General features: G+C 47.6%; 1 protein-coding gene across 3 annotated transcripts in view; it reads right to left on the reverse strand.

Moving 5' to 3' along the window:
- Window positions 1-861: 861 nt before the first annotated feature.
- Window positions 862-22,717, reverse strand: part of FAIM (Fas apoptotic inhibitory molecule) — a 67,761-nt gene continuing 45,905 nt past the window's right edge. For all 3 annotated transcript variants that reach the window (XM_063932806.1, XM_063932808.1, XM_063932807.1), the window contains exons 3-5: window positions 20,794-21,022; window positions 19,683-19,732; window positions 862-2,710 (exon numbers count right to left, since the gene is read on the reverse strand). In XM_063932806.1, coding sequence (XP_063788876.1) covers window positions 2,561-2,710; window positions 19,683-19,732; window positions 20,794-21,022 — 429 coding nt within the window. In that variant the 3' untranslated portion in view covers window positions 862-2,560. The remainder of the gene's footprint in view (window positions 2,711-19,682; window positions 19,733-20,793; window positions 21,023-22,717) is intronic.

The following is a 22,717-nucleotide window of genomic DNA, read 5'->3' on the forward strand; positions in this document are numbered from 1 at the left end:
AGCAGGGTCCACAGCAGCACAGAGTATATCAGGAGATGAGTGATGTGTCAGTGAGGACAGGACTGCATGTGGCAGGGGCAGTGACATGATGTGAGGAGGGGAATGGAGGCAGCAGGAAGCCACAGACAGTTATATAGTGGGATGAGCAGGGTCCCCAGCAGCACAGAGTATATCAGGAGAGGAGTGATGTGTCAGTGAGGACAGGGCTGCATGTGACAGGGGCAGTGACATGATGTGAGGAGTGGAATAGAGGCAGCAGGAAGCCACAGACTGAGAGTTATATAGTGGGAGGAGCAGGGTCCAAAGAAGCACAGAGTATATCAGGAGATGAAGTACACAGGATAGTGTTTGGCAGACTCAGTGTCGGCATCTTGTGTTAGGTCCCTATTTGGACAGAATCATCTTATGTTTGTGCCCGATTATCTGCTTACCATCACGTTAGGCACTGGTGAGGTACTGAGGCGGGCACATATCCTGGCACTGTGTGGTGGAGTGCCCTGCCTCTACAGCAGCACCGAGGAAGATGTGGCAACAGACAGTAGAGAGGGCGTATATTCCAGTCGTCGGTAAGAGTTACAGAAGAGGTTGCAGAAACACTGATAGACAACCGGATTCCTCATTTTGGAGATCCTGAAAACATGGCACTGCTGTGACCTCAGTTTAGAGAAAGTATAAAGGATTGTTATACTGTATAGTTGTTTTTTGTTTTTTTTTAAATAACTTCCAGGGTGTGGTTATGATTGTTTGAAGGGTTTAGAAACAATAGTAAAATAAGGTAAATAAAATGACACCACCAGCCTGCACCAGGATAAGTCTTGATTTTAGAAAGTGTGTGCGACATGCAAACAGGTAAAACATAGGTTCTAATACCAGTGTAGTTTATTTATGAAAAGTGACGTGGGACAGACTTTTACAGATTTATGGCAGCTCTACCGGAGAATAATCTGAACACCTTTCTGATTCAGTAAGTTTACCCTCCTGTAATATATAGCAAAATATGTTTATTGGTTTAATTCCACATTACAGTCAGCTAGAACTGAACAGAGCATGTCCTATCATATAAGAAATCTTCACATTATAGGCTCACGTGTGCTGTAAACCACTGGTCTCCAACCCCTGGAAAACTATGAAAACTCGAAACGTGTAGTGGAAAATAATTAATATTATACAGCAGAGTGTAAAGAGACATGAAAAGAAACACATTTCAACAATAAAACCGGAAATTTCTAGGAATAATTAAAAGTATCAAAATCCTAAAACAGATGTTGAAATATTTACATCATAAAATGTATGTAACATTTATACATGAAAATATCTCGCACACACTTGTATCATGTTCTATGGATCCAAGTTGCACCCCGACCGTGGGCTCAGATGACTCCACTAAACTCCAGGATGTTTTACGGAGACAAAACTCAGGATCCTGACATACAGGAAAGGGTTTTGTGTGGCTAAATGAATCTGCATTGTGAGAACATTAGTGTACGTTTCACCAAGCAGATGTCCTGCGTGACCGTATTATGGAACTGGGCTTTTAGCATGCGTTTTACCATGCAGACATGTCCTGCGTGGCCATATTATGCAAACTCTGCTCTTAGCGTACATTTTACTAAGTACATGTGTCCTGCATGAGTGTATTATGGAACTGGGCTTTTAGCATACGTTTTACCAAGCAGACATGTCCTGCGTGGCCGTATTACGGGAACTGTGCTCTTAGCATACGTTTCACCAAGTCGACGTGTCCTGCATGACCGTATTATGGAACTGGGCTTTTAGCATACGTTTTACCAAGCAGACATGTCCTGCGTGGCCGTATTACGGGAACTGTGCTCTTAGCGTACGTTTCACCAAGTAGACGTGTCCTGTGTGACCAGATTATGGGAACTGGGCTTTAGCGAATGTTTCACTAAGCAGACATGTCCTGCATGACCATTTTACAGGAGCTGGGCTCTACAATCGCCCGGATATTCTGCAGATATTTCTCATGTCCGCATTTGACACACAAATATTTGCCTTCAGTGCATCTGTCAGAAGTCCGGTAACTACATAAGTCGTCTTACAGTGTAGAAGTATGATCTAAGCCTTCTACTGACAAACATCCGTACAAAAGGTGAAAGCTCCTGGGCCCAGAGCTCACAGCTGGTTACAGGAATTACACTAGCTGTTTGCCCCTGGCACCTGGGAATCGCAGCTCGTATCTGCCGTGAGATCAGCCTCCATCCTCAGAACAGGTCATATACCTGACTCCCAGAAACACCCTAATCTCTGACTCTTTAACCTAAATTTCGGAATCCTTTTAATGAGTAACCTCTCCCCATGTCAGCACCCAATGAACAACATGATAGGAAAGGGCAGACTTGGATTAGGAATAACTACATAACCCCTATCCAGAAACCTCATATTCCATATGGTCTAAGTACAGTACAGCAATAGATAACCACACGCATATGGGGAAAAGGGCACTAGCCATCTACACCCCCCAGGGGCACTACGCACAGTGCTAGAGGTTACACAGAAGTACGATTCCCTGATTATTACTTAGAGATACATGGTGCGAGAGTTACTCTACGCTCTCCGGTATCTCTCGGCCATCCATGATCAGCATATGGAGGATGCCTTCTCTGCGTTTGCCGCTGCTCACAGCCTTGATGCAGCAGTCGTGATCCCCGATACTGAAATGAGTTTCGGTGCCATCTTCTACAAACTCGCCCTGCAGAGATAAGAAAGAAAATTACCAGTTATGTAATCACAAAATGCTGTAATTCATTCAGGTGGAGCAAGTCTTTCCCATAATCAGTGTGTCTATTACTTGGTTCCCCCAAGTGGTTTACCACCAAATGTTCCAAACGTCTTTACCACCACCCACTGCATGCTAGCACTAAAGACTCTGCAGCCTGTATGTAATCCTACTGTAGCTATAAAATGTGTGTTTCCACCAATGATCAGTCACACGTCACCCATGGGTGAAGATCAAGCAAGATTGGTCTCTTAATGATGCGACTGATGACAGGACGGGAAGACTTAAGAGCCAGTCATTAGCAAAGTTAGCAGCAAGTCACATGACAGATATCAACCAGTAATTACACTCTCACTATGGAGTAAATATAGTAGGAAGATGCGGGACTCTGGCCGAGAATGCCCGTATTTTAGAAGCAGTAATCATATACAAGGCAAAACCAACCTGGTTATGCTGTGTAAAGGATTGCCGCTTTAAAAATACAGCTTACTCGGCCAAAGTCCTGCACATCCGGTAACTCAGACCCTATGAGAGAGAAATTAAACTTGTTAAAAATGTCCATTTCTCATACGTCCTATGCTGGGTTCCACTTCATGACCATGGGGTATAGATGGTTCCGCAGGAGCCATGGGAACTCTTAAGACTTTTCAATGGGTGTGAACTGGCTCCTCCCTCTATGCCCCTCCTCCAGACCTCAGTTTTAGAAATGTGCCCAGGCAGACTGGATGCACTCTAGGGGAGCTCTACTGAGCTTCTCTGAAAAGACTTATGTTAGGTTTTTTATTTTCAGGGAGAACTGCTGGTAACAGTCTCCCTGCTTCGTGGGACTGAGGAGGCAGAAGAAGGAACCAACTTCCTGAAGAGTTTCATGGCTCTGCTTCTGGCTGACAGGACACCATTAGCTCCTGAAGGGTACTGAACGCTAGCCGTTTCTAGATGCTCACTCCCACAGCACGCCGTCACCCCCCTCACAGAGCCAGAAGTCAGAAGCAGCTTCAGGTTCCCAGGAGCAGAAGTCTACTCCTACTTCTGCCAAAGCTTCAGCATGACGCTGAAGGAGCCCCCTTTGCGGGAGGCCGCTCGGGTGGTCCTGTTCAGCCAAGGTTGGATTCTGTCTGGTCTGGATCCCTGGGTGTTGTAAATAGTGTCCAAGGGATACAAGCTGGAGTTGTAAGACGTTCCCCCATGCCGATTTTTCAAATCGACCTTGCCAGCTTCTCTTCCAGAAAGGGAAGCAGTAACAGTGGCAATCTAAAAATTATGTCAGGATTAGGTCAAGGGGAGGAGTTTTATTCAAGACTCTTTGTAGTTCCGAAGCCGGACGGCTCGGTCAGACCGATCCTAAACCGGAAAAATCTGAATCTTTACTTGAAACGATTCAAGTTCAAAATTTAATCACTGAGGGCAGTGATTTCCAGTCTGGAGGAGGGGGACTACATGGTGTCTGTAGACATAAAAGATGCTTACCTGCATGTTCCCATTTATCCTCCTCACCAGGCTTATCTGAGATTCGCGGTTCAGAACTGCCATTACCAATTCCAGACGTTACCGTTCGGGTCTCTCCACGGCGCCGAGGGTATTCACCAAGGTGATGGCGGAGATGATGGTTCTCCTGCGTCAAAAAGGAGTCAATATAATTCCTTATCTAGACGATCTGATAAAAGCGAGATCCAGGGAGCAGTTGTTACAAAACATCTCACTCTCCCTGTCAATACTCCAACAACACGTTTGGATCATAAATTATCCAAAGTCACAGTTGGAACCGACAACAAGATTGTCTTTTCTCGGGATGATTCTGGACACAGAAGTTCAGAGTATTTCTTCCGGTGGAAAAACTCTGGAAATCCAGAAAATGGTAAAACAGATATTGAAACCATCAAGTGTGTCGATCCATCAGTGCATTTGGTTGTTGGGGAAGATAGTGGTGGCCTACGAGGCCATACAGTTTGGCAGGTTCCATGCCAGGGTATTCCAGTGGGACCTACACATGCACCGGAAGATAATCCTGTCATCAAAAGCCAGGATTTCGCTCCTGTGGTGGCTACACAGTTCTCACCTACTAGAGGGACGCAGGTTCGGGAATCAGGACTGGGTCCTGGTAACCAAGGATGCAAGTCTCCGAGGCTGGGGAACTGTCACTCAGGGGGGAAAGCTTGCAAGGAAAACGGTCAAGTCAGGAAGCCTGCCGTCACATAAACGTGCTGGAATTGAGAGCCATTCACAACGGCCTTCAACAAGCGGTACATCTTCTTTAAGATCATTCCGTGCAGATTCAGTCGGATAATGTAACAGCAGTTGCATACATAAACAGGCAGGTCGGAACGAAAAGCAGAACGGCAATGGCAGAGGTAACGAAGATCCTCCTCTGGGCAGAAAGACATGTAAAGGCTCTGTCGGCAATTTTCATTCCAGGAGTAGACAACTGGGAAGCAGACTTCCTCAGCAGACACGATCTCCATCCAGGAGAGTGGGGCCTCCACCAAGAAGTCTTCACAGAGGTGACAAGTCTTTGGGGAGTTCCTCAAGGAGACAAGATGGCATCTCGTCTCAACAAGAAGCTTCAGAAATATTGTTCCAGGTCGAGAGACCCTCAAACAATAGCAGTGGATGCACTGGTGGCCCAGTGGGTGTTTCGGTCGGTGTATGTCTTCCCTCCACTTTCAATGATTCCAAAAGTTCTCAGGATCATAAGGTGAACAAGAGTTCAAGCAATCTTCATTGCCCCAGACTGGCCAAGGAGGGCTTGGTACCCAGATCTTCAGGAATTGCTCATAAAAGATCCTCGGCCTCTTCCTCTTCGCGAGGACCTGCTGCAACAGGGGCCATGCGTATATCAAGACTTACCGCGGCTACGTTTGACGGCATGGCTGTTGAGCGCCGGATCCTAGCCCAAAGGGTATTCCAAAGGAAGTCATTCCCACAATTATTCAGGCCAGGAAAGGAGTAACGTCGAAACATTACCACCGTATTTGGAGAATATGTGTGTCTTGGTGTGAATCCAAGAAGGCTCCTACGGAAGAATTTCAGTTGGAACGTTTTCTCCATTTTCTGCAGGCTGGTGTGGAGGCAGGCCTCAGATTGGGGTCAATCAAGGTCCAGATTTCAATCAAGGTCCAGCCCTGTCAGTGTTCTTCCAAAAACAATTGGATTCCCCTCCAGAGGTTCAGACCTTCGTGAAAAGGGTTCTGCACATCCAGCCTCCATTTGTGCCTCCGGCGGCACCATGGGACCTTAATGTGGTGTTGCAGTTCCTTAAATCGGATTGGTTTGAGTCTCTGCAAGAGATAGAGTTGAGGTTTCTAACTTGGAAAGTGGTGATGCTTTTGGCATTGGCATCCGCACGGCGGGTGTCTGAGTTGGGGGCCTTGTCTCACAAGAGCCCTTACCTGATCTTCCATGAAGATAGGGCAGAGTTGAGAACTCGTCAACGTTTTCTTCCAAAGGTGGTTACATCTTTCCACATAAACCAACCTATTGTGGTGCCAGTAGTTACGGACATGTTCACTGAGTCAAAGTCTCTAGATGTGGTCAGGGCTTTGAAGATTTATGTCGCTAGAACAGCTCGAATACGTAAAACAGAGGTTTTGTTTGTCCTGTATGCTCCCAACAAGATTGGGTGTCCCGCTTCCAAGCAGACTATTGCGCGTTGGATCAGAGGTACGATTCAGCAAGCTCATACTACGGCTGGATTGCCGTTACCGACGTCGGTGAAGGCCCATTCCACTAGGAAGGTGGGCTCATCCTGGGCGGCTGCCCGGGGGATCTCGGCATTGCAACTTTGCAGAGCTGCTACTTGGTCGGGGTCAAACATTTGCAAAATTCTACAAGTTTGACACCTTGGCCGATGAAGACCTCAAGTTCGGTCAATCGGTGCTGCAGGGTCATCCGCACTCTGCTGCCCTTACTGGAGTTTTGGTATAAACCCCATGGTGATGAAGTGGAACCCAGCATCCTCTAGGACGTATGAGAAAACAGGATGTTGATTCCTACCGGTAAATCCTTTTCTCCTAGTCCGTAGAGGATGCTGGGCGCCCGTCCCAGTGCGTACTTTACCTGCAGTTTTGTTATTAGATACACAAGTTGTGTTATATTAGTTTCAGCATGTTGCTGTAATTGATTGTTGGCGTGTGTTCTGTTGAATGCCATGTTGTGCGGCATGGTTGAGGTGTGAGCTGGTATGTATCTCACCACTAGTATTAAAGTAAATCCTTTCCTTGAAATGTCAGTCTCCCTGGGCACAGTTCCTATAACTGAGGTCTGGAGGAGGGGCATAGAGGGGGGAGCCAGTTCACACCCATTGAAAAGTCTTAAGAGTGCCCATGGCTCCTGCGGAACAGTCTATACGCCATGGTCATGAAGTGGAACCCAGCATCCTCTACGGACTAGGAAAAAATAAGAATTTACTTACCGATAATTCTATTTCTCGTAGTCCGTAGTGGATGCTGGGGACTCCGTCAGGACCATGGGGTTTAGCGGCTCCGCAGGAGACAGGGCACAATAATAAAAGCTTTAGGATCAGGTGGTGTGCACTGGCTTCTCCCCCTATGACCCTCCTCCAAGCCTCAGTTAGGATACTGTGCCCGGACGAGCGTGCATAATAAGGAAGGATATTGAATCCCGGGTAAGACTCATACCAGCCACACCAATCACACCGTACAACCTGTGATCTGAACCCAGTTAACAGTATGATAACAACGAAGGAGCCTCTGAAAAGATGGCTCACAACAAGAATAACCCGATTTTTGTAACAATAACTATGTACAAGTATTGCAGACAATCCGCACTTGGGATGGGCGCCCAGCATCCACTACGGACTACGAGAAATAGAATTATCGGTAAGTAAATTCTTATTTTCTCTAACGTCCTAAGTGGATGCTGGGGACTCCGTCAGGACCATGGGGATTATACCAAAGCTCCCAAACGGGCGGGAGAGTGCGGATGACTCTGCAGCACCGAATGAGAGAACTCCAGGTCCTCCTCAGTCAGGGTGTGCCCCTGACCAAGTAGCAGCTCGGCAAAGTTGTAAAGCCGAGACCCCTCGGGCAGCCGCCCAAGATGAGCCCACTTCCTTGTGGAATGGGCTTTTACTGATTTTGGCTGTGGCAAGCCTGCCACAGAATGTGCAAGCTGAATTGTACTACAAATCCAGCGAGCAATCGTCTGCTTAGAAGCAGGAACACCCATCTTGTTGGGTGCATACAGGCTAAACAGCGAGTCAGATTTTCTGACTCCAGTCGTCCTGGAAACATATATTTTCAGGGCCCTGACAACGTCAAGTAACTTGGAGTCCTCCAAGTCCCTAGTAGCCGCAGGTACCACAATAGGTTGGTTCATGTGAAAAACAGAAAACACCTTAAGGAGAAATTGAGGACGAGTCCTCAATTCTGCCCTGTCAGAATGAAAAATTAAGTAAGGGCTTTTATATGATAAAGCCGCCCATTCTGACACACGCCTGGCTGAAGCCAGGGCTAATAGAATCTTCACCTTCCATGTGAAATATTTTAATTCCACAGTGGTGAGTGGATCAAACCAATGTGACTTTAGGAAACTCAAAACAACATTGAGATCCCAAGGTGCCACTGGGGGCACAAAAGGAGGCTGTATATGCAGTACCCCTTTTACAAACGTCTGAACTTCAGGCACTGAAGCCAGTTCTTTCTGGAAGAAATTTGACAGGGTCGAAATTTGAACCTTAATGGACCCTAATTTTAGGCCCATAGACAGTCCTGTTTTCAGGAAATGTAGGAAACGACCCAGTTGGAATTCCTCTGTAGGGACCTTCTTGGCCTCACACCACGCAACATATTTTCGCCAAATGCGGTGAAAATGTTTTGCGGTTACATCCTTCCTGGCTTCGACCAGGGTAGGGATGACTTCATCTGGACTGCCCTTTCAGGATCCGGCGTTCAACTGCCATGCCGTCAAACGCAGCCGCGGTAAGTCTTGGAACAGACAAGGCCCCTGCTGGAGCAGGTCCTTTCTTAAAGGTAGAGGCCACGGTTCTTCCGTGAGCATCTCTTGAAGTTCCGGGTACCAAGTCCTTCTTGACCCATCCGGAACCACGAGTATCGTTCTTAGTCATCTCCTTCTTATGATTCTCAGTACTTTTGGTATGAGATGCATAGGAGGGAACACATACCCTGACTGGTACACCCACAGTGTTACCAGAGCGTCCACCGCTATTGCCTGAGGGTCCCTTGACCTGGCGCAATATTTGTCTAGTTTTTTGTTCAGGCGGGACGCCATCATGTCCACCTTTGGTTTTTCCCAACGGTTTACAATCATGTGGAAGACTTCCCGCTGAAGTCCCCACTCTCCCGGGTGGAGGTTATGCCTGCTGAGGAAGTTTGCTTCCCAGTTTTCCACTCCCGGAATTAACACTGCTGAGAGTGTTATCACATGATTTTTCGCCCAGCGAAGAATCCTTGCAGTTTCTGCCATTTCCCTCCTGCTTCATGTGCCGCCCTGTCTGTTTACGTGGGCGACTGCCGTGATGTTGTCCCACTGGATCAATACCGGCTGACCTTGAAGCAGAGGTCTTGCTAAGCTTAGAGCCTTGTAAATTGCCCTTAGCTCCAGTATATTTATGTGGAGAGAAGTCTCCAGACTTGATCACACTCCCTGGAAATTTTTTCCTTGTGTGACTGCTCCCCAGCCACTCAGGCTGGCATCCGTGGTCACCAGGACCCAGTCCTGAATGTCGAATCTGCGGCCCTTTCATAGATGAGCACTCTGCAGCCACCGCAGAAGAAAACACCCTTGTCCTTGGAGACAGGGTTGTCCGCTGATGCATCTGAAGATGCGATCCGGACCATTTTCCCAGCAGATTCCACTGAAAGGTTCTTGCGTGAAATCTACCGAATGGGATCGCTTTGTAAGAAACCACCATTTTTCACAGGACCCTTGTGCAATGATGCACTGATACTTTTCCTGGTTTTAGGAGGTTCCTGACTAGCTCGGATAACTCCCTGGTCTTCTTCTCCGGGAGAAAACATCCTTTTCTGGACTGTGTCCAGAATCATTCCTAGGAACATTAGACGTGTCGTCGGAAAAAGCTGCGATTTTGGAATATTTAGAATCCACTCGTGCTGTCGTAGAACTACTTGAGATAGTGCTACTCCGACCGCCAACTGTTCTCTGGACCTTGCCCTTATCAGGAAAGCGTCCATATTTCTTTTAGGAAGAATCATCATTTCGGCCATTACCATGGTAAAGACCCGGGGTGCCGTGGACAATCCAAACGGCAGCGTCTGAACTGATAGTGACAGTTCTGTACCACGAACCTGAGATACCCTTGGTGAGAAGGGCAAAATTTGGACATGTAGGTAAGCGTCCCTGATATCCAGTGACACCATATCGTCCTGGTTCGCTATCACTGCTCTGAGTGACTCCATCTTGATTTGAACCCTTGTATGTAATTGTTCAAATCTTTTAGATCTCACCGAGCCGTTTGGCTTCAGTACCACAATATAGTGTGGAATAATACCCCTTCCCTTGTTGTAGGAGGGGTACTTTGATTATCACCTGCTGGGAATACAGCCTGTGAATTTTTTTCCAATACTGCCTCCCTGTCGGAGGGAGACGTTGGTAAAGCAGACTTCAGGAACTTGTGAGGGGAAGACGTCTCGAATTTCCAATGTACACCTGGGATACTACGTGTAGGATCCAGGAGTCCACTTGCGAGTGAGCCCACTGCGTGCTGAAACTCTTGAGATGACCCCCCCCCCGCACCGGAGTCCGCTTGTATGGCCCCAGCGTCATGCTGCGGACTTGGCAGAAGCTGTGGAGGACTTCTGTTCCTGGGAATGGGCTGCCTGCTGCAGTCTTCTTCCCTTTCCTCTAACCCTGGGCAGATATGACTGGCCTTTTGCCCGCCTGCCTTTATGGGTACGAAAGGACTGAGACTGAAAAGACTGTGTCCTTTTCTGCTGAGATGTGACTTGGGGTAACAAAAGTGGATTTTCCAGCTGTTGCCATGGCCACCAGGTCCGATGGACCGCCCCTTAATACGGCAATACTTCCATGTGCCGTCTGGAATCTGCATCACCTGACCACTGTCGTGTCTATAAACATCGTCTGGCAGATATGGACATCACATCTACTCTTGATGCCAGAATGCAAATATCCCTCTGCGCATCTCGCATATATAGAAATGCATCCTTAAAATGCTCTATAGTCAATAAAATATTGTTCCTGTCAAGGGTATCAATATTTTCAGTCAGGAAATCCGACCAAGCCCCCCCAGCGCTGCACATCCAGGCTGAGGCGATTGCTGGTCGTAGTATAACACCAGTATGTGTGTATATACTTTTTAGGATATTTTTCAGCTTCCTATCAGCTGGCTCTTTGAGGGCGGCCGTATCTGGAGACGGTACGCCACTTGTTTTTATAAGCGTGTGAGCGCCTTATCCACCCTAAGGTGTGTTTCCCAACTCGCCCTCACTTCTGGCGGGAAAGGGTATACCTCCAATAATTTTCTATCGGAGGAAACCCACGTATCATCACACACTTTAATTTATCTGATTCAGGAAAAACTACAAGTAGATTATTCCCACCCTACATAATACCCTTATTTGTGGTACTTGTAGTATCAGAAATATGTAACACCTCCTTCATTGCCCTTAACATGTAACGTGTGGCCCTAAAGGAAAATACGTTTGTTTCTTCACCGTCGACACTGAAGTCAGTGTCCGTGTCTGTGTCGACCAACTGAGGTAAATGGGCGTTTTTACAAGCCCCTGACGGTGTCTGAGACGCCTGGACAGGTACTAATTTGTTTGCCGGCCGTCTCATGTCGTCAACCGACCTTGCATCGTGTTGACATTATCACGTAATTCCTAAATAAGCCATCCATTCCGGTGTCGACTCCCTAGAGAGTGACATCACCAATACAGGCAATTTGCTCCGCCTCCTCACCAACATCGTCCTCCTACATGTCGACACACACGTACCGACACACAGCACACACACAGGGAATGCTCTGATAGAGGACAGGACCCCACTAGCCCTTTGGGGAGACAGAGGGAGAGTTTGCCAGCACACACCAAAAACGCTATAATTATACAGGGACAACCCCTTATACAAGTGTTTTCCCTTATAGCATTTTCACATATGTAATCATATCGCCAAATAAGTGCCCCCCCTCTCTGTTTTAACCCTGTTTCTGTAGTGCAGTGCAGGGGAGAGCCTGGGAGCCTTCCTCACAGCAGAGCTGAGCAGGAAAATGGCGCCGTGTGCTGAGGAGAATAGGCCCCGCCCCCTAAAACGGCAGGCTCTTCTCCCGGAGTTTGTGAGATCTGGCAGGGGTTAAATACATCCATATAGCCTCAAGGGCTATATGTGATGTATTTTAGCCATAAAAAAGGTATAATACATTGCTGCCCAGGGCGCCCCCCCCAGCGCCCTGCACCCTCAGTGACCGCTGGTATGAAGTGTGCTGACAACAATGGCGCACAGCTGCAGTGCTGTGCGCTACCTTATGAAGACTGAAAGTCTTCTGCCGCCTGTTTCTGGACCTCTTCAACTTCGGCATCTGCAAGGGGGGTCGGCGGCACGGCTCCGGGACGAACCCCAGGGTGAGACCTGTGTTCCGACTCCCTCTGGAGCTAATGGTGTCCAGTAGCCTAAGAAGCAAATCCATCCTGCACGCAGGTGAGTTTACTTCTCTCCCCTAAGTCCCTCGTAGCAGTGAGCCTGTTGCCAGCAGGACTCACTGAAAATAAAAAACCTAACTTAAACTTTTATTCTAAGCAGCTCAGGAGAGCCACCTAGATTGCACCCTTCTCGGCCGGGCACAAAGATCTAACTGAGGCTTGGAGGAGGGTCATAGGGGGAGGAGCCAGTGCACACCACCTGATCCTAAAGCTTTTATTATTGTGCCCTGTCTCCTGCGGAGCCGCTAAACCCCATGGTCCTGACGGAGTCCCCAGCATCCACTTAGGACGTTAGAGAAAAGGATTTACCGGTAGGTATCAAAATCCTGTTTTTCTGACCCTGGCGGTTTGTGGTTGGGATCTGGCTTTTTCAACATGTTTATTAATACCAATTACCCAACCTGGCCATCGAGGATTGGGACATTGCCCTAATACATCTGTGATATATGGGGGCCCTTACTAGGGATAGCCATCGGTGGGTGATCATCGATGGTTACCATCGATTGATAACCTCAATGGTAGGAAACCATCTGTTAGGGAACCATCAATGGTTTTGATCATCGATGGTCACCCTTACTTTAATAAGGCGTCGGAGTTATGCTCCGTGTCCCTGACACCCTGAAAGAGAAAAAAATAAGAATTTACTTACCGATAATTCTATTTCTCGGAGTCCGTAGTGGATGCTGGGGTTCCTGAAAGGACCATGGGGAATAGCGGCTCCGCAGGAGACAGGGCACAAAAAAGTAAAGCTTTACTAGGTCAGGTGGTGTGCACTGGCTCCTCCCCCTATGACCCTCCTCCAGACTCCAGTTAGGTACTGTGCCCGGACGAGCATACACAATAAGGGAGGCATTTTGAATCCCGGGTAAGACTCATACCAGCCACACCAATCACACCGTACAACTTGTGATCTAAACCCAGTTAACAGTATGACAACAGAAAGGGCCTCTTAAAGATGGCTCCTTAACAATAACCCGAATTAGTTAACAATAACTATGTACAAGTATTGCAGATAATCCGCACTTGGGATGGGCGCCCAGCATCCACTACGGACTCCGAGAAATAGAATTATCGGTAAGTAAATTCTTATTTTCTCTATCGTCCTAAGTGGATGCTGGGGTTCCTGAAAGGACCATGGGGATTATACCAAAGCTCCCAAACGGGCGGGAGAGTGCGGATGACTCTGCAGCACCGAATGAGAGAACTCCAGGTCCTCCTTTGCCAGGGTATCAAATTTGTAAAATTTTACAAACGTGTTCTCCCCCGACCACGTAGCTGCTCGGCAGAGTTGTAATGCCGAGACCCCTCGGGCAGCCGCCCAAGATGAGCCCACCTTCCTTGTGGAGTGGGCTTTTACAGTTTTAGGCTGTGGCAGGCCTGCCACAGAATGTGCAAGTTGAATTGTGTTACAAATCCAACGAGCAATCGACTGCTTAGAAGCAGGTGCGCCCAACTTGTTGGGTGCATACAATATAAACAGCGAGTCAGATTTTCTGACTCCAGCCGTCCTTGCAATGTATTTTTAAGGCTCTGACAACGTCCAACAACTTGGAGTCCTCCAAGTCGCTAGTGGCCGCAGGCACCACAATAGGTTGGTTCAGATGAAATGCTGATACCACTTTAGGGAGAAAATGCGGACGAGTCCGCAGTTCTGCCCTATCCGAATGGAAGATTAGATAAGGACTTTTATAAGATAAAGCCGCCAATTCAGATACTCTCCTGGCAGAGGCCAGGGCTAGTAACATAGTCACTTTCAATGTGAGATATTTCAAATCCACCTTTTTCAATGGTTCAAACCAATGGGATTTGAGGAAATCTAAAACTACATTTAGATCCCACGGTGCCACCGGAGGCACCACAGGAGGCTGTATATGCAGTACTCCCTTGACAAAAGTCTGGACCTCAGGGACAGAGGCCAATTCTTTTTGGAAGAATATTGACAGGGCCGAAATTTGAACCTTAATGGATCCCAATTTGAGACCCATAGATAATCCTGATTGCAGGAAATGTAGGAAACGACCCAGTTGGAATTCCTCCGTCGGAACCCTCCGATCCTCGCACCACGCTACATATTTTCGCCAAATGCGGTGATAATGTTTCACGGTGACTTCCTTCCGTGCCTTAATCAAGGTAGGAATGACTTCTTCTGGAATGCCTTTCCCTTTTAGGATCTGGCGTTCAACCGCCATGCCGTCAAACGCAGCCGCGGTAAGTCTTGAAAAAGACAGGGACCCTGCTGTAGCAGGTCCCTTCTCAGAGGTAGAGGCCACGGTTCGTCCGTGAGCATCTCTTGAAGTTCCGGATACCAAGTCCTTCTCGGCCAATCCGGAACCACTAGTATTGTTCTTACTCTTCTTTGCCGTATGATCTTCAATACCTTTGGTATGAGCGGCAGAGGAGGAAACACATACACTGACTGGTACACCCAAGGAGTTACCAGTGCGTCCACAGCTATTGCCTGTGGATCTCTTGACCTGGCGCAATATTTGTCCAGTTTCTTGTTGAGGCGAGACGCCATCATGTCTACAATTGGTCTTTCCCAACGGTCTATTAACATGTTGAAGACTTCTGGATGTAGACCCCACTCTCCCGGATGAAGATCGTGTCTGCTGAGGAAGTCTGCTTCCCAGTTGTCCACGCCCGGGATGAACACTGCTGACAGTGCTATCACGTGATTCTCCGCCCAGCGAAGAATCTTGGCAGCTTCTGCCATTGCACTCCTGCTTCTTGTGCCGCCCTGCCTGTTTACATGGGCGACCGCCGTGATGTTGTCCGACTGAATCAACACCGGCTTTCCTTGCAGGAGAAGTTCCGCCTGGCTTAGAGCATTGTAGATTGCTCTTAGTTCCAGAATGTTTATGTGAAGAGACTTTTCCAGACTCGTCCATACTCCCTGGAAGTTTCTTCCTTGTGTGACTGCTCCCCAGCCTCTCAGGCTGGCGTCCGTGGTCACCAGGATCCAATCCTGAATGCCGAATCTGCGGCCTTCTAATAGGTGAGCCTTCTGCAACCACCACAGAAGTGACACCCTTGTCTTTGGTGACAGGGTTATTCGCAGGTGCATCTGCAGATGCGACCCTGACCATTTGTCCAACAGATCCCTTTGGAATATTCTTGCATGGAATCTGCCGAATGGAATTGCTTCGTAAGAAGCCACCATTTTTCCCAGGACTCTTGTGCATTGATGTACTGACACTTTTCCTGGTTTTAGGAGGTTCCTGACCAGATCGGATAACTCCTTGGCTTTTTCCTCTGGAAGGAAAACCTTTTTCTGAACCGTGTCCAGAATCATTCCTAGGAACAGCAGACGAGTTGTCGGGATTAAATGGGATTTTGGAATATTCAGAATCCACCCGTGTTGTTTTAGCACCTCTTGAGATAGTGCTAAAGCTGTCTCCAGCTGTTCTCTGGACCTTGCCCTTATTAGGAGATCGTCCAAGTATGGGATAACTAATACGCCTTTTCTTCGAAGAAGAATCATCATCTCGGCCATTACCTTGGTAAAGACCCGAGGCGCCGTGGACAATCCGAACGGCAGCGTCTGAAACTGATAGTGACAGTTTTGAACAATGAACCTGAGGTACCCCTGGTGTGCGGGGTAAATCGGAACGTGTAGATACGCATCCTTGATGTCCAAGGATACCATAAAGTCCCCTTCTTCCAGGTTCGCTATCACTGCTCTGAGTGACTCCATCTTGAACTTGAACTTTTTTATGTAGAGGTTCAAGGACTTCAGATTTAGAATAGGCCTTACCGAGCCATCCGGCTTCGGTACCACAAATAGAGTGGAATAATACCCCTTTCCTTGTTGTAATAGGGGTACTTTGACTATCACCTGCTGAGCGTACAGCTTGTGAATGGCTTCCAACACCCTCTCCCTTTCGGAAGAGACGGTTGGTAAGGCAGACTTCAGGAAACGATGAGGAGGATCCGTCTCTAATTCCAACCTGTACCCCTGAGATATTATCTGCAGGATCCAGGGGTCTACCTGCGAGTGAGCCCACTGCGCGCTGTAATTTTTGAGACGGCCCCCCACTGTCCCCGAGTCCGCTTGAGAGGCCCCAGCGTCATGCTGAGGTTTTTGCAGGAGCCGGGGAGGGCTTCTGTTCCTGGGAAGGAGCTGCCTGTTGGTGTCTCTTCCCTCTTCCTCTGCCTCGTGGCAGGTACGACAAGCCCTTTGCTCTCTTATTTTTGTAGGAGCGAAAAGGCTGCGGTTGAAAGGTCGGTGCCTTTCTCTGTTGGGGAGTGACTTGAGGTAAAAAAGTGGATTTCCCGGCAGTAGCCGTGGCCACCAAGTCTGATAGACCAACTCCAAATAACTCCTCCCCTTTATACGGCAAAACCTCCATGTGACGTTTTGAATCCGCATCGCCTGTCCACTGTCGTGTCCATAAGGCTCTTCTGGCTGAAATGGACATAGCACTCACCCGAGATGCCAGTGTGCAAATATCCCTCTGTGCATCACGCATATAGATAAATGCATCCTTTATTTGTTCTAACGACAGTAAAACATTGTCCCTATCTAGGGTATCAATATTTTCAATCAGGGATTCTGACCAAACTACTCCAGCACTGCACATCCAGGCAGTTGCTATAGCTGGTCGTAGTATAACACCTGCATGTGTGTATATATTCTTTTGAATAACTTCCATCTTTCTATCTGATGGATCCTTAAGTGCGGCCGTCTCAGGAGAGGGTAACGCCACTTGTTTGGATAAGCGTGTGAGCGCCTTGTCCACCTTAGGGGGTGTTTCCCAGCGCGCCCTAACCTCTGGCGGGAAAGGGTATAATGCCAATAACTTTTTTGAAATTATCAACTTTTTATCAGAAGCAACCCACGCTTCATCACACACGTCATTTAATTCTTCTGATTCAGGAAAAACTGTTTGTAGTTTTTTCACACCATACATAATACCCTGTTTTACGGTATCTGTAGTATCAGCTAAATGTAACGTCTCCTTCATTGCCAAAATCATATAACGTGTGGCCCTACTGGAAAATACGTTTGAATTTCTACCGTCGTCACTGGAATCAGTGCCCGTGTCTGGGTCTGTGTCGACCGACTGAGGCAAAGGGCGTTTTACAGCCCCTGACGGTGTTTGAGGCGCCTGGACAGGCATTAATTGATTGTCCGGCCGCCTCATGTCCTCAACTGACTGTTTAAGGGAAGATAAACCATCACGTAATTCCACAAATAAAGGCATCCATTCTGGTGTCGACCCCCTGGGGGGTGACATCTGCATATTTGGCAATTGCTCCGCCTCCACACCAATATCGTCCTCATACATGTCGACACCACGTACCGACACACACCGCAAACTCACAGGGAATGCTCTAATGAAGACAGGACCCACTAGCCCTTTTGGGGAGACAGAGGGAGAGTCTGCCAGCACACACCACAAAGCGCTATATATACAAGGGATATCCTTATATTAAGTGCTCCCTTATAGCTGCTTTAATATATATATATATAGCCATTAATGTGCCCCCCCTCTCTGTTTTACCCTGTTTCTGTAGTGCAGTGCAGGGGAGAGACCTGGGAGCCGTTCTGACCAGCGGAGCTGTGACAGAAAATGGCGCCGTGTGCTGAGGAGATAGGCCCCGCCCCTTTTTCGGCGGGTTCTTCTCCCGCTATTTTTCCAGTCAGGCAGGGGTTAAATATCTCCATATAGCCCCTATGGGCTATATGTGAGGTATTTTTAGCCTTGTATAAGGTTTATATTTGCCTCTCAGAGCGCCCCCCCCCAGCGCTCTGCACCCTCAGTGACTGCCCAGTGAAGTGTGCTGAGAGGAAAATGGCGCACAGCTGCAGTGCTGTGCGCTACCTTATGAAGACTGAGGAGTCTTCAGCCGCCGGTTTCCGGACCTCTTCACGCTTCAGCATCTGCAAGGGGGTCGGCGGCGCGGCTCCGGGACCGGACTCCACGGCTGGGCCTGTGTTCGATCCCTCTGGAGCTAATGGTGTCCAGTAGCCAAGCAGCAAATCCACTCTGCATGCAGGTGAGTTTACTACTTTCCCCCTAAGTCCCACGTTGCAGTGATCCTGTTGCCAGCAGGACTCACTGTAAAGAAAAAAACCTAAACTAAACTTTCTCTAAGCAGCTCTTTAGGAGAGCCACCTAGATTGCACCCTTCTCGTTCGGGCACAAAATCTAACTGGAGTCTGGAGGAGGGTCATAGGGGGAGGAGCCAGTGCACACCACCTGACCTAGTAAAGCTTTACTTTTTTGTGCCCTGTCTCCTGCGGAGCCGCTATTCCCCATGGTCCTTTCAGGAACCCCAGCATCCACTTAGGACGATAGAGAAATATATATACAGGTTGAGTATCCCATATCCAAATATTCCGAACTACGGACTTTTTTGAACAAGAGTGAGATAGTGAAACCTTTGTTTTTGATGACTCAATGTACACAAAGTTATTAAAAATATTGTATTAAATGACCTTTAGGCTGTGTGTATAAGGTGTATATGTAACATAAATGAATTGTGTGAATGTACACACACTTTGTTTAATGCACAAAGTTATAAAAAATATTGGCTAAAATGACCTTCAGGCTGTGTGTATAAGGTGTATATGTAACATAAATGCATTCTGTGCTTATATTTAGGTCCCATCACCATGATATCTCATTATGGTATGCAATTATTCCAAAATACGGAAAAATCCCATATCCAAAATACCTCTGGTCCCAAGCATTTTGGATAAGGGATACTCAACCTGTATTTGATAACTCTTTAACATCGATGGCGGGAAACCATCTGGTTCTCCCCATTGATGATAAAAGTAGTTAACATCGGTCATAGACCATCAATGATTCAGAATCATCGAGGTCCATCTCTAGCCTTTACATATTGTTACCCTTCCCCATGAGAGCAGCTGGGAATGTGCGTGTCCCTGGCCACGTGCTGAGGTTCATTAGATGATGGCCACGTTCCAATTGTGAATAAGTCATAGTGCAATCGCTGTAACAGTGGCCCCTTTCCAATCTGATCATGATTCAGGCTACGCCCGTGGTCCGGCCTCTCGGATTCTGTTAGCCAAGGGATGGTCTTAGGACCTTACACGACCCTCTCAATATCAGGACGTTAGTGGAGGTTACCGTCCCGATACTATACCCAGTGGCTGATTTACATCTATAGCGCTGACAATATCAGCGGCAAACGTGAGGATTTTATTACACGCGTTACATGGGAAATCCAGTTTCTCAAAAACAGTCACATGAGCCAAGCTCAGTGCTGGAGATTAGTGTAACCAAAGCCAAACAGATGGCATCAGCTCGCAGTCTACCTACCGCAGTCTCCATCTTCTTGCCATTACACCAGACGTCCATCGTGTCCTTCTCTGCAAGGAGAGAAACAATTATAATGATGCTGAACGCAACACGAGCAGTTCCTACAGCGCCCCCAGCTGGCACCCATCTTTACTCAGCAGTCACCTGGTCCTGTCTTATCCGCCTCCATTTCCTCATTATCCGTAGGCAGCACACACATATAGCGCTGTACAATTAGAGGGTGAATGATCACCACATAAAATAAGGGCAAATGGCCACTAACACCTAGAGCAGGAATACGGTAGTAACATTGGTGAGGAAAGAAGGTGAATGATTCAGGATTCAGTGATTGATGGTTTGCACTATGCCAATATGTGACCACAGAGACTGCTCTCCTCTGCACGGTATATGTGCAGCATTATCAGACAGCGCCACATACATGCTGGGAAAGGTACTACATGGGGTACAATCCTGATAAATCCTCCACAGGTATCTGGGTAGTGAAGGTGCTGACCCCACAGCAACTGGATTCTGTCTTATTTTTAGTAAATTCAGAAAATGGAGACAAGTTGCCTGAGTGGTGGCAATTGGCAATATCAGCTTCTATACCGCTACCCGTTTCTAGACGTCTTGCATGTAATACATTTCTCCAGCAATGTGGCGGTGGCTTGGGAACAGGAAATGTGGACAGTACCATGCTGTAACAGTCTATACGATACCATGAAAACTCTGCAACAACTGCAGGTTGGATGGCTGTGGACACTGCGGTACACTGGAGAGCACAGGCTGCAATTACAAGACTTTGACTACTGTAGTAAACGGATACCAGAGGATCCTGAGATTATCCATAGTCAGCACTAAGGGGCACATCCATGCCTGGCACCAGATCTGGGGCCTAGGTTACACTGCAGGTGGCTTCTGTACAGCTGCGGCCCATCTATGTGGGTCCAGCAGGGCACATTAAGCAGATTTCCTGTCTCGGTGGCATAATTCAGTATTTACTGTTTGACCTGTGGAGCTACAGGATGTATTTTCTCCTAGACATGGAAATCCCTTCCATCATTTACATCCTGCCCCAGGAGAATAAAGGTCATATGGGTTCAGCACTTACAGGTGGAGCGGGACCCCTTACCTAGAACCACCCGGCAATCCTCTCCATCCACGTGTACCACCCAAGTGTTGGTGGTCTTAGACCGGTTCTCCATGTACTTCTTCAGGCTCTTCCCGTTCACCTCCAGTGTGTACTCGTACGCAAATCCACTGACTGCATCAATGTTAATCGTGGCCTTTGTCTGAGAAGCCCCCACTGGAAAGGTCTCCTTCCCCACCAGCTTAAACATCCAATCCTTCCGGATGATCTCCTTGCACACACAAAGGGGAATAATCACTGGGGAGGACTCAATGGGGACATTTATTAGACAGGTATGGTCCTTTGGAGAGAAAATGACAAAAAAGCAACTATAGGCCTTTTCCAGGGCACACTTGAAAATTTGTAATCATGAATTTATTAAAACATAACTTTTATTATTATATACTTAAAAAAAGAGAGAAAAGCGAGAGCAAGCGTCCATATTCAAGGAACATCAATGTTCACAAGTACTGATGTACTATAATGTAGGCGAAATGAGCGAAAATAAGTGATCCCTCATTCAATGTAATAATATATTACACTTATGTCCTCTGTAATAGGAATTTTAATGGAATGAGGTCACTCCCTCGGGTCTAGTATAATCAATAGATGCCAGGAACCTGCAATCAAGTTCCTGTCGTGGGTCCCAGAATTGTATTAAATATTGGAGAATAAAATACCTACGGTACCTAGTATTCCCTGGTAGTTTCCTATCCAGGTACTGACCTGGCCCTGCAGTGCTTGGCTTCCAAGATCAGACGAGTTTGGGCATACTCAGTGCGGTCTGACCCGAGGGAGTGACCTCATTCCATTAAAATTCCTATTATAGAGGACATAAGTGTAATAATAAGAATTTACTTACCGATAATTCTATTTCTCGTAGTCAGTAGTGGATGCTGGGAACTCCGTAAGGACCATGGGGAATAGCGGCTCCGCAGGAGACTGGGCACAAAAGTAAAGCTTTAGGACTACCTGGTGTGCACTGGCTCCTCCCCCTATGACCCTCCTCCAAGCCTCAGTTAGGATACTGTGCCCGGACGAGCGTACACAATAAGGAAGGATTTTGAATCCCGGGTAAGACTCATACCAGCCACACCAATCACACTGTACAACCTGTGATCTGAACCCAGTTAACAGCATGATAACAGAGGAGCCTCTGAAAAGATGGCTCACAACAATAATAACCCGATTTTTGTAACAATAACTATGTACAAGTATTGCAGACAATCCGCACTTGGGATGGGCGCCCAGCATCCACTACGGACTACGAGAAATAGAATTATCGGTAAGTAAATTCTTATTTTCTCTGACGTCCTAGTGGATGCTGGGAACTCCGTAAGGACCATGGGGATTATACCAAAGCTCCCAAACGGGCGGGAGAGTGCGGATGACTCTGCAGCACCAAATGAGAGAACTCCAGGTCCTCCTCAGCCAGGGTATCAAATTTGTAGAATTTAGCAAACGTGTTTGCCCCTGACCAAGTAGCTGCTCGGCAAAGTTGTAAAGCAGAGACCCCTCGGGCAGCCGCCCAAGATGAGCCCACCTTCCTTGTGGAATGGGCTTTTACAGATTTTGGCTGTGGCAGGCCTGCCACAGAATGTGCAAGCTGAATTGTACTACAAATCCAATGAGCAATAGTCTGCTTAGAAACAGGAGCACCCAGCTTGTTGGGTGCATACAGGATAAACAGCGAGTCAGATTTTCTGACTCCAGCCGTCCTGGAAACATATATTTTCAGGGCCCTGACTACGTCCAGCAACTTGGAGTCCTCCAAGTCCCTAGTAGCCGCAGGTACCACAATAGGCTGGTTCAAGTGAAACGCTGAAACCACCTTAGGGAGAAATTGAGGACGAGTCCTCAATTCTGCCCTGTCCGTATGAAAAATTAGGCAAGGGCTTTTATAGGATAAAGCCGCCAATTCTGAGAC

Source organism: Pseudophryne corroboree, chromosome 7, assembly GCF_028390025.1.
Source record: "Pseudophryne corroboree isolate aPseCor3 chromosome 7, aPseCor3.hap2, whole genome shotgun sequence".
Taxonomy (NCBI): Eukaryota; Metazoa; Chordata; class Amphibia; order Anura; family Myobatrachidae; genus Pseudophryne; species Pseudophryne corroboree.